Raw genomic sequence first — 11730 nt, 5'->3', positions numbered from 1 at the left:
CTCCAGGCAGACACACTGAGACAGAAATTTGCACAATACCTGAGCATCCAGCCACGCAGTTGGAGCATAGCTGTAGCCTGTGGCTAGAAGTCCAACTCTGAGGATCAGTGCACAGATAGCAGTTAAGGCAGAAGCACCAGAACATGCTGAACTAACCACAAACCCTCAGCTCTATCTCCCACAAAGAATGCTGAGGCCAAGCAGCCCAAAATACCTCTGAGAGGATAGGAATAAGCCCCATACCAGAACCACCTGAACATTTCTCCTGGAATCGCTCAGGTGCACAGTTACAAGGACCACGAGGTCAGGATCACAAGTGGAGACTAGGGAAGCAGAAAGGAGTGAGAGCAACTATGGGCCCATCTCACTTACATAGCAGTACCAGTGCCAGTGGGCATGAGCAGGCAAGCCCCAAACCTATACCAACCTCTTCACCAGCACAACCCTTAGTATGGTTTTGAGAACCCAGGTGCTTCTCTTGATTTTGTGATGTAAAGCTAACTTCAGAGCAAGGGAGCTTGGCTGGTCAGAGCACAAACAGGTTCAAGTTCCAACATGGCCACACTCCTAAGGACACAAGCTGACCACCTTCACCATCCGTCTTATCTGAGCCTTTGTTTGAAAGCAGACTGCCTGGGGGCATGTAAGGCCCCTTGCCTGAAGAACACAAGTCACTACATGCCAGGCCACATAGGACCCCTCCACCCAAACAGTCCTGTCCACACACTGGAAGCAAGGTTACTCCAGCCCCGGGACATTCAAGGACTCCAGTCAGCTGCTGTCCACTCTCTCAGAACAAGTCTCCCCTCCCCAATAGCTTTCTGAGCCCCCCCGATTCCACTTGGGGTCTGAGCAGGAATCCCTACTACCAAGCAAAGGCAGGGCAAATGTGGGGTGGGGATTTTGTTGTGCAGGCCCCATGTGGATGTATGAAGTCCTGAGTCCATGAAACCCTTCAGGAATTATGCAATATCACCCATTCCCCCCCTCCCCCAGGTACTGGGGACTTAGCCACTGAACCACATTCCCAACCCTTTGTTTTTTTATTTTTTATTTTGAGACAGGGTCTCAACAAGTTTAGGGCCTCGATAAATTGCTGAGGCTGGCCTTGAACTTGAGATCCTCCTGCCTCATCCTCCCAAGTCACTGGAGGTGTGCGCTACCACACCCAGCTCAATCACCCTTTCCAGTCCTCCCTCCTCCACGAGGCCACCAGGTACAATAAAAAGCAGCCACAAGATTGTGGCTCAGTAGTAGAGCACTTGCTTAGCACATGTGAGGTACTGGGTTTGCTCCTCAGCACAGAATTTTAAAAATCATAAATTAATTAATTAATTAATTAATCAATAGCAGCCACAGGAGCTCTGCTCACAGGCAAAAGGCCACCAAAGGGCCATGCTCTGCCAGGACAGGCATGAGAACATGGCAGAAATGTTACAAGAGACAGTGTAGCAAGGCCTACAGACCAACACAGGCCAGTCAGATGGGAAGGACCTGGGGGCAAGACAGCTGACCAGACGTGAAGACAGGCAAAATCCCAGCCACACAGGTGGCTCTACATGGACAAGATGCTGGCCAGCCCTCAGACATCTACAGCCCCCAAAGGGAGAAGGATGGCCGTCCTGGGGGCCACGTCCTGCATAGCTGATGGAGAAGTGTCACTCACTCCACCCTGGCTACCCTGCAGCCATTGGGCAGGCCCTGTGTATCCTTCTGGATAGAACATCCCACTTCAAGCGAGGTACAGTCTAGGGTCAATGCAGGTCTAGTGCACCCCACAGTCACTGAAACAGTGGCCGGCCTCCTGGACCACCCCCACTGCACCTGCTGACCAGTGGAACACTGAGTCTCGCTCCACTCCCAGCCAGACTCCAGAGGAAGTGTGGTATGCTCTGCTCCACAGATACCAACGAAGAGCACAAGCTGGTCCTTTCATTCCACATCACTTGGCTGATTCCACAAAAATAAGCCTGACCCTCAACAGCAAGGGGTGAGGAGCAGAGAATGGCTGAGACGGCAGATGATTCCACCCTTTACTCTGTCCTTTCGGACACAACTCTGTGCAGGCCACCCATGGTGGGGCCCCCACTGCCCAGGAGAGAAGCTCCACTATTGAGTTTCTAGACTTGTGGCTGACCATTTGCCATTTGAGGCTTACAGCAAATGATCCTATTTGTAGTTTCTAACCCTCTCCCTGCCTCCCCCCAAAAAAAACTGTACATGAGTTTACAAACATATTAACATATAAATAATGAGAAAGGTCCTGGGGCGCCTCCCCGTTGTCTCTGCTGGACATCTAACACTGGAGGAGCACTTTCCCCACCAACAGCGTGTGCCATGGGGAGTCTCATGGTGGCTTTCTGGGCTTGCCACTGGATTCTTCGGCACCTCCAGGTTCAAGCGCCTGTCTGTCTCTGCTGTGCCACGGAAGAGCCCAAAGCCACAGGCCTGCATCAGTGGCAGCTCTGCTGCCCGTCATCGCTCTGGCTCAAGCTCGTGCTGGAAGGGACGTTTCCTCTCCCGACAGTGCTTCTTGTGGGCAGGCCAGTCCTTCTGCTGACACTGGGAGCCACAGTACCGGGCCACCTGGCAGCGCCCACAGATGTTGAACTCCCGGAGCTGAAACAGAACACGTTGCTTCACCATCACTCTGGGAAGCAGTGTGGGGCAGAACCTGAAAAGACCTGGTAAAATCCCATTTGCCAGACTGGTATATAGCTCCACCACAGAGCACCTGCCTAGCACGTGCAATGCCCTGGGTTCCACCCCCAGTACCACAAGTCAACTAACAGAAAAAACATGCACCAGAGCTGGAAGGCCTGGGACCCGCTTAGGCAGGCACAAGAGTAAAGGGAGAACCACCCTGTGGACAGCTAGGGAAGCACCTAGGGTCTGCTGGGTCCATGCCACAGGCCAACTGTAGGGGAGGAGGCCAGGACCAAGGTCTCATTGCCACACACTGTACCTGCTTCTCAATCACTGTGCAGGGGGGGTAATGACACTCATAGTAGGTACAGGAGTTCTCCTCTTCTTCCACCACATCCCCATTGGCATTGTAGTACCGGGTCACATTCAGGACAGGGAACTGTTCTTCTATGGGGTCCGTGGGAAGCTGCTGGATTGCAAGCCAGTACAAGCTTTGCTCCCTAAAAGCAAGTAGAGGCCTCAATATACTTGTCAGCACATAGGGAAGATGGTGCAACTTCAGGATACCACAGTTTTTGTTTCGGCTATTTGATTTGTTTGCCCATCTCTGCTGTGTGCTTACCACTATGTGACATTAAATGTTTAGCATGTTCTCCCACTAACAACATATAAGATCTGCCTTATCTGTCACTCTCACCAACATCTGGGCTAATGGGCACACAGCAGGCACAGAACACGGACAATTCTTACCCTGCCCATGACCCTTGGAGGCACCTCTCCTGACCTTTCAGCCCACTTCCCTTTCAATGTTTTGGGCTGCCCCATGTCCTTCTACCCACTTGAATGAGTCAGGCTACCAAGAATTCTAAGAACTGAGATCCAGCAGGCACCTAATACAGTATAAGGCCCCCAAACAAGAGTTGAGTGTAGAGCACTCCAGCCCTGTGCTGAGCTTCAAGGGATACAGCCACACCTCAGGAGCCACTGAACCCACTCCTCTGACCAGCCCACTTAACAGAGGCCAGGCCACGAGGAACCTGTTCAGAAAGGGAAGGTCAACACACGGAAGGATGTTGGCTGCTTCCTAAGCCCTTCTGTGAGCCCTTCAGGCGAGGCTCACGAGCAGCCCTTGGGAAGCAGGAAGGAGGGGATCAGGTTTGCCAAGAGGCCCCTCTGGTTGTTGAGCTGAACTTGTAGCACCCTACTGACCAGGAAAGCAAAGTACAAAGTCCAAGCCTGGGAAAAGTTAGTGCCCTGTTCCCAGTCTGACAAAGTAGGGTGAACCTAAGACCAAGAACCAGCTGATGTGGAGGCATAAGCCAAGAACCAGGATATGCAACTGGACCAGCTGGGACTTGAGGCCCACTAAGACGGCTCTGACTGCTGCTTCTGGTCTGGGGCCCCACCCAGTACAAGTGCTCTACACTGCTGGGTTCTAAAACCCACACCTGTAAGCCAAGAATGACACCCGCTAGGTCCTAGTTGCCCAGGACACCTCCACCAGGAGGAGGTGCCTGCAGGTGTAGGGCACAAGCTCAAAGGGATCTCCCCAAGTGGACACAGAATAGGTGGGGAAGGGCTGCTAGGCCAGTTGACCAGGAACCTCTGTCCACTGCTCTGGGTTGTAGCTGTCCTCTTTCCTAGAGGTTCTTAATTGTAATTACTGTATCTAGTAACCATAAAAGATGTTTGGAGGACTGTAAGTAACATTTAGCCACAAGATGGCCACACCAACACATAGGGACCTATCTGAGGTGATTGGTGCCACAGCAGAATGGACCCACTGCTCATGATATGGGTGTACAGGGACTTGCGTGGATACAGGGAGGGTTCATCCAGTATCTGCCCCAAAGGGAGCTACATGAAGCTGGGGAAGAGGCACACCACATCTGAACTAGGGAAGTGGGACAACCAAGGAGAAAAGTCACACCACGCACCCCCTACCCTTCTGTTGATGACGCAACCCTGGTTTCCTTTTGAGAAACTATCCCCTGTCCCAGCTCCAGGAGAGAAAAGCACCCTGGGACTTCCCTACAGTGATGAATGGGCCTGGTTCCCCCACGTGGAAACAGCCCTGGGGGACAGCAGAACTGAAGATGTGGCACCAACCCTGGTTCTCCACATTGCTGTCAGGGGCCAACAAGTGCCCTATTTTTGCTTCAGCCAAATTGAGTTCAGTTTCTTTTACTTGCAACCCAAAGTCCAGTCCAACATAATTCCCAAAAGATAAAAACCCTTTACTCAATATTTATAAAAGGTTCACTTTCACCCAAGAGCAGTGAGAGAGAACTGAAGTGTCAAAACCCTGAATCAGAATAAAACCAAGAGCCACATGGAAAGCAGACACTCCCAGGCTCTGCCTTCAACTGTCAGAGTTCATGCAAGAAGGAATGAGGGCCTGGTGTGGTGGCTCACACCTGTAATCCCAGCGGCTTGGGAGGCTGAGGCAGGAGGATGGTGAGTTCAAAGCCAGCCTCAGCAAAAGCAAGGTGCTAATAAGCAACTCAGGGAAACCCTGTCTAAATAAAATACAAAACAGGGTTGGGGATGTGGCTCAGTGGTCAAGTGCCCCTGAGTGCAATCCCTGGTACCAAAAAAAAAAAAAAAAGGTGGGGGCAGGGGGTTAGGTACAGTCTGCAGGACACCATGGGGCCAGAGCAACAGTTTGGAAGTTACCCTCAAGGGCCTAGAGACTGTCCCCTAACATCACCAACAGCAGCCTGCAGGGTGTCCCTGCCACTTCTCCCCCACTGCTTAGACTTAGGCTCTACAAGGCTTAGAGATGGGCTGGCTGGTCTTGAGGCAGTAAGAACTGCCCTCCCACGTGGAAGCTTGTGCAGAGCACTGTTTTTAGGACTGCAAGGAGCTGGACACTGAGAAGTCAAGTCCCCAAACCACACCATCCTGCTTCCTTCAAACCTCTACTCATGGAAAACTATTTAGCAAAAGCACATGACAAAGAGACCATGTACATGCACAAGAGGCCTCAGGGTGTGACCCAATGCTAGCTATCCCTACTCAATCACATCGGCTAATGGATTCCTAGGTCCAATTATCACAAGATCAACTCAGAAAGACAATCCCAGAAATTCTTCCCACTCCCATGAAAAAGGGGAACCCCACGCTTTGGGGAAAAAATAATTCTGATCCCAAAGCACACAGAGTGGGAACATGACCCTCTTGGTTCTGAGAGTCTGGAGGAAGCACCAATAGGAAAAACCCACCTCTGTTTGCTGGAGGTCTCTTCGGCTTTGGGCCGCCAGCCCCGAGGCACCAGCTGCAGGTTGTCCAGGCGGTTGTCCACAGTCACAGCATTGAGGTGCACTACCTGGAAACCAGGAGCCACGCCGCCCCTGTGCCTCTCCCTGGGAAAACACATCTTCTAGAGTGCCATCTCTGACCCTCACAGATTTCTCTGGTTAAGCATGCAAATTCAGTCAGAAAAGTGTCTCAACTATGTAGTATGAACTGGCTCCTCATCACACCCAGGAGAGGATGCCAAGAGGAATCCATGTTCACAGTTCTGCCCCAGGATTCAAAAGAACCAAGGACGAAACCCCAAAAGCATCTAAACAGCCAGCCTTGAGAACAGCTCTCCATCTGGGTAGTCCCAACATTTCAGAGTCCCACAGTGCACAAAAAACATTGATGGCCCACTTCCTAGGGAGGTAGACTAAATAAACCCCACCAACAGGCATAGTGAGAGCCCAGCAAAGAGAGCAGAATCCCTTCCTCCAGAAGAGGCCCAACCCCAGCAGAACACCAGCTTGGTTTTTGAAGTACCACAATATGCGAATCCAACATTCCATTGGGTTAGTGGTAAAAGAAACAACTCTTCAGACCCAGACTCAGGGAAAGTGGGGCCAGTCCAATTCCACCCAGTTCTACTGCCTCAGGCATACTTGCACCTCAGAGCTTACGCAGGACCCAAGGTGGGATATGGAAGGCCTTTGGAAAATACCCACCACAGCAGCTCATGAAGGAGCCTGCCTGATCCCCTTCCTCGGTTTTTGTCAAAGGCATATGCAAATATCTTAGCACCATTTCCATCTGCATCTACTTCCATTCGGGCCTAAGAAAGAACAGGGAAAAGGTTTGTTAAACAAGCCTCAAACTCTGGGCAACACTTGATGTAGTTTGGTGGTAAAGGGTCCCTAGATTCAACTCCAGTGCTGGCAGGGAGAGAGAATCGAGCAAAACAAACAACCAGAAGGACACCCTGCCAGTCTGTTCTTGGGACCCTGGGGGTCTGCAGACTCATTTAGACACAAGTACCAATGCCCAATCACCAAAAAACAAAAATTTCAAACACTCCATCCTCCATTTGGGCAAGAAACCCTACTGCAGACACAGAGAAATACATTCTCCCATTCTTTAAAAAAAAAAAAAGCCCACAAGCCAGCAAGGAAGAGAAATCCCTGAACAAGCAGTGGCTATGAAGTATGAGGTGTATGAAAGGGTGGAGTGGGGCCACTGACTGTGGAGGGCTTCTGTGCCAGGTCAGCAGCAGGAATGGACATTCCTCACTGAGAACACTGGCAAGGGGCAGGACCACTTCCCATCACGCGGTGCAGAGGTGAAGACTGCTACATGCTGATCTGAGTTAAGACATCCTGTCACAAAAGGAGAGGTGGTGTGTTCTCAAGAGCCAGCAACCAGGGTGAGTGAAGGTGGGGAAGAGCAGTGGGGCTGAGTAAGGCTGTGGCAGGCTCCACTGGGCAGTGACACTGTGGCCCCCCAGGGCCAAGGCCAGCAATGGCTATCCACTTGTGAGGTCCCCTGCTCACATAGCACAGGGAAGGAAGTTCAGTCATCCTTACCTCAAAGGAGTAGCTCTCCACCAACGGGATGTCTTGTTCATCTATCAGTGTGTATTTGGTCTAGAAATTAACCACATACAAGTTACATTTGCAATACTCACAAGGAAAAGTAACTAGTAACAGGCAGGAGCCAACTTAATTTTATTGTGAAATAGAAAGTAACTATGTGACTCTTCAGGCTAAAATAGATCAGCAAGTGGAGGCCTTGTTGCACTTCATTTGGCATACACTGGCCTACACCAAAGAGCAAGCAAACCAACAGAGCCAAGTCATTGCCACATTAGTCTGCACGGAGGAAGCATACCCATCCACACAACAGCAACTCCAGCAAGTGGCACTAGGCTGTAATGCGCCAACCAATAAACCCACTCAAAGCTGGTTACAGTGGAGCAGAGAGAGGGCCAGTGCTGAGGCATAATATTCATGAGATCTTAATGTGTATTCATTAAGCTAGGAAGTAGGTACACGTGCTTACAGCTACCTTCCCAGCTACCTGTCTGAAATGTTCCAAATAAAAGCCTTAAGGGCTGATGTTCATGTATGGTCCCACCTTCCCCAGTCAGAGTCACATCCCCAACAGCCCTGCTGAGCTGCTGCAGAAGGGGCAGCGTCTCAGGGTCTCTTCTAGGCTCTAAACCAGTTTCCCGCGTCTGACTTCACCCTGCCTCCGCCCCTGTCCCACCAGGAGCTGCAGCCACTGGTCAGGGGAACAGGGTAAGCTCCCTGGCTCCCAAACACCTCCGAAGCCCACAGGTGCCTCGGGAGCCGCGGCCTCAGACGCGGAGGGTGGGGCCAGGCACTGGAGAACGGCAGAGAGAAGCCCCGGCTCCTGGTCCCTGCGCGAGGAGCCCTGGGCTCGGCGAACTCGGCCAGTCCCCGGGAGTGCTGAAAAGAGCCCCGAAGCTCGGCGGGTCTGCAGGCACCTCGCAGCCCGCCTCAGACGCGCCGGTGAGATGGCCGGGGGCGGCGCGGAAAGGGCGCTGTGTTCAAACCCGGCGGCCGCAGGTGCAGCCCGGCACTAGGCCCGGCCGCGGACACCCGAGAGCGCTCGGGGTGAGCGCGGCCGGCCGCCTCCGCACCCCGCCGGCCCGGCCCCGTGCGTCGGCAAGTCGGAGGGGCGCGTCCGCTGGCCGCGAGGAAAACGGCACCGGGCGGGAGCCGGGCCCACGAGCCCACGAGCCCCGCCTGCCCGTCGCCCGGCCCGCGCAGGCCCAGCCGCGGCTCCAGCCGCTCACCTTCCCGGCCACCCGGCCGAGCCGCACGATGCCCAATTTGAAGTCGGTCATGGCCGGGCCTGCGCTCTCGGCCGGCAACGCCGCTCCCTCGGGAGGCGCCGGGCCGGGGCGAGGCCGCGGCGCTCCGGGAGGGCCGGAGTCGGACCGGGCGGGCCCAGGGCGGACGAGGCTGGGCCGCGCTCGGGCCGCCGCCGCCGCCTCGCGCCCGCCGGACCTGCCACGCGCCGCCGCCGCCGCCGCCGCCGCCGCGCGCACCCCCGCGAGCGGAGCGAAGGGGCGGGGTGCTACCGGGACACACCCCCGCCGCCGCCATCTGGCCAATAGCAGAGCGCGCCCTGCACCGGCCGGCGCGCGCCGACGCACGGCGGCCAATGGGAGGAGGGCGGGTGCGCCGGCGTGCTGGAAGCGGGGCGAGCGCGGGGCGAGCGCGGGGGAGGGGCGGGCCGGGGGCGGCGCCTGCGCGGCGGGCCGGCGCGACGTCAGTTTCGCGGGAAGCTTTGTGCGCGCGGTGGTGGCGGGGGCCTGTCCGCGGGGCCTTGGCCCTGACCGCGGCTCGGCTGCCTCCTGCTGGCTCGCGGACCCCACAACCTGCTTGGGCCCTTTCAGGCCCCGAGGGCAGCCTCAATCGGCTGCCTGCGCCCGGCCCGCCCACCTAGCTCAACTCGCCCTTCGGCCGGCGGGGCTGCAACGGAGCTCCCATCACAGCCTGCGCTTCCGCGACGCTGGCGTCCCGGGCTGTACCTCCTCACCTCGGGGCTGTGCCTCCAGGTCTCCAGAAACAGCCCCGGATGACAGCAGGGCCAGTCCTAGTGCGTCCTAGGTCTGTGAGGCCCCGTTTGGTCTCCTGGGAAGGCTGAGACTCACTGGCAACACTGGAGGCAACGGTGGCCAGATGGCCTTATGTCTGACCCTGAACTATGTAGACCCCGTAGCCTGGACCTTGGGAGCAAGGCTCTTTGCTCTTTGCCTAGGGACGGGCTGCACCCTGCTTCAAGGTGACCCCCAAGCACTTGAGGCCCAGTCAGGTTCTGTTTTGGGGGTAATCACCAAGATAATGCCTGTAAAAGGCTTTAGTGAGTGAGACCAAGAAGCCCTATCTCTGGGCTCCTGGAACTTGCCAATTCTCCCAGACACCTGGAGGACAGAAAGTGCTGGCAGACAGGCATCTGGGATCAGGCTAGGCCTAGCTACTCCACCAACCTCTCAGAGTTGTGAAGGTGTAAAATGAAGAGAAAGAGCTTCATAGGAAAAGGTTTGCTGTCCAGGGTGGGGCCCCGTGGGTGCTCCCATGGACAGTAGACACACTTGGTGCAGGTTTCCCTCAGAAGTTAACTTGAAATGGGTTCAAGTTCAGGTAGCTTGTTGAGAGGGGGCAGCAGGAAACACTAGTTGGGGTGGGGTCATGAGGCAGGGAAGCAGGTGCTATTGGTATAGTTTCTGTAACAAGTTGGGTAGGGGTCATCCTCAGGGTTCCTTCCCCGGGGCAGGGAAGCCAAACCCCTACCCTGCTGTAGGCTGGGAAGGTCATTGCATGACTCGCAGCCTTGGAGACCTGCAGGTGGTAAAGAGCAGATGAGTTGTGCCAGGTGCTCTGAGTCCTGTGAGGGGCAAGTCACAGCGCTGTCTCCTGTCAGGAACACTTGAAAAAGAAACACTTGCTGGAAGCAATGAGGCAGGAGGATGTCAGGTTTAAGTTCAGTCTGGATAACTGAGACTCTGTCTCAAAATAAGAAGGGATGAGGGTGTAGCTCAGTTGTAGATCACTTGCTTAGCATGCACAAAGCCCTGATTCAATCCTCAGCACCACACCACATGCACTCAAAACCCTTGACCTCATGTCCACCCACAGCCACTGCCATCCTTTCCTACTTCCTGACATAGCAGAACTTCCTGGGAGTTGTGTGTGCTTGCTGCATTCTCTTCCTATCTAGAAAACTGCAAACTCAGTCACTTGGGACACTGAGGCAGGAGGATCACAAGTTCAAGACCAAACTGAGCAACTGAACAAGATCCTTTCTTTTTTTTTTTTTTTTTTTTTTTTTTTGGTGGTACTGGGGATTGAACCTAGAGCCTAGAGCCTTGTGCATGGGAGGCAAGCACTCCACCAACTGAGCTATGTCCCCAGCCCCAAGACCCTTTTAAAAAAATATTTTTTTTAAACAAAAACCAGGGTCTGGGACTGTACCTTAGTGGTAGAGTGCTTGCCTAGCACGTGTGAGGCACTGGGTTTGAGCCTCAGCACGACATAAAAATAAATAAAATAAAGGTATTGTGTTCATCTACAACTAAAAATTTTTTAACTAAAAAAACAGTGAACTTGTCTTCTATTCATTACAAAATACCACAAATATGGTGGCATAAAAGAATGCAAATGTGCCCTGGGACTGTAGCTAAGTGGCAGAGAGTGCTTTCCTAGCACGGGTGAGGCACTGTGTTCAATCCTTTGCACCGCATAAAAATAAAGGCATTTTTGTCCATCTCCAACTATTTAAAAAAATGTAAATGTGTTATCAGGTGGCTCTGGGTTAGAAGTGTAGGTGGGTTGGGTGGCTTCTCTGATCCAGGCTTCAGTGCTGAAGTCAAGGTGTCAACCAGGGGGTGTGGGGGGAAAGTCCTTGATAGGCTCATTCAAGTTGTTGGTAAAACTTAGTTCCATGTGGTTGTGACGTGCTGGCTGTCAGCGAGGGGTCCTCAGTTTCTGGAGGCTGCCTGCATTTTCCAGCTTGTGATACTATCAAAACCCATTAAGACCTGGGGAGATAGCTCAGTTGGTAGAGTGCATATCTTGCAAGCACAAGGCCATGGGTTCAATCCCCGGCACCACCAAAAAAAAAAAAAAAAAAAAAAATCAAGTCCTCCTCCTCCTTACACTTTGACTCCCTCTGACTACCCTTTCTACCTCATATTCCCACGTTCAGCTGAAGAAAATTCTCTCAAGAACTCCTGTGATTTAGATTGGGTCCACCCAAAGAATCCATGATAATTTCCTTATTTTAAGATCACTAATTACTAACCCAGGTACATCTGCA

The 11730-nt window shown here is 53.5% G+C and overlaps 1 protein-coding gene across 1 annotated transcript; it reads right to left on the bottom strand.

The window, feature by feature from the left end:
• Nucleotides 1-2003: 2003 nt before the first annotated feature.
• Nucleotides 2004-8965, bottom strand: Zmynd19 (zinc finger MYND-type containing 19). Its single transcript, XM_047524730.1, has 6 exons — nt 8702-8965; nt 7467-7526; nt 6612-6718; nt 5871-6011; nt 2966-3146; nt 2004-2619 (listed from the first exon to the last, which is right to left on the bottom strand). The coding sequence occupies exons 1-6, from the start codon at nt 8750-8752 to the stop codon at nt 2476-2478; spliced, it is 684 nt and encodes a 227-aa protein (XP_047380686.1). The 5' UTR covers nt 8753-8965; the 3' UTR covers nt 2004-2475.
• Between the last annotated feature and the right edge of the window lie 2765 nt (nt 8966-11730).

The sequence above is a fragment of the Sciurus carolinensis genome, chromosome 14, assembly GCF_902686445.1.
Source record: "Sciurus carolinensis chromosome 14, mSciCar1.2, whole genome shotgun sequence".
In the NCBI taxonomy this organism is placed as follows: Eukaryota; Metazoa; Chordata; class Mammalia; order Rodentia; family Sciuridae; genus Sciurus; species Sciurus carolinensis.
The sequence above is the reverse complement of the archived record's forward strand: the minus strand, read 5'-3'. Positions and strand labels throughout refer to the sequence as shown.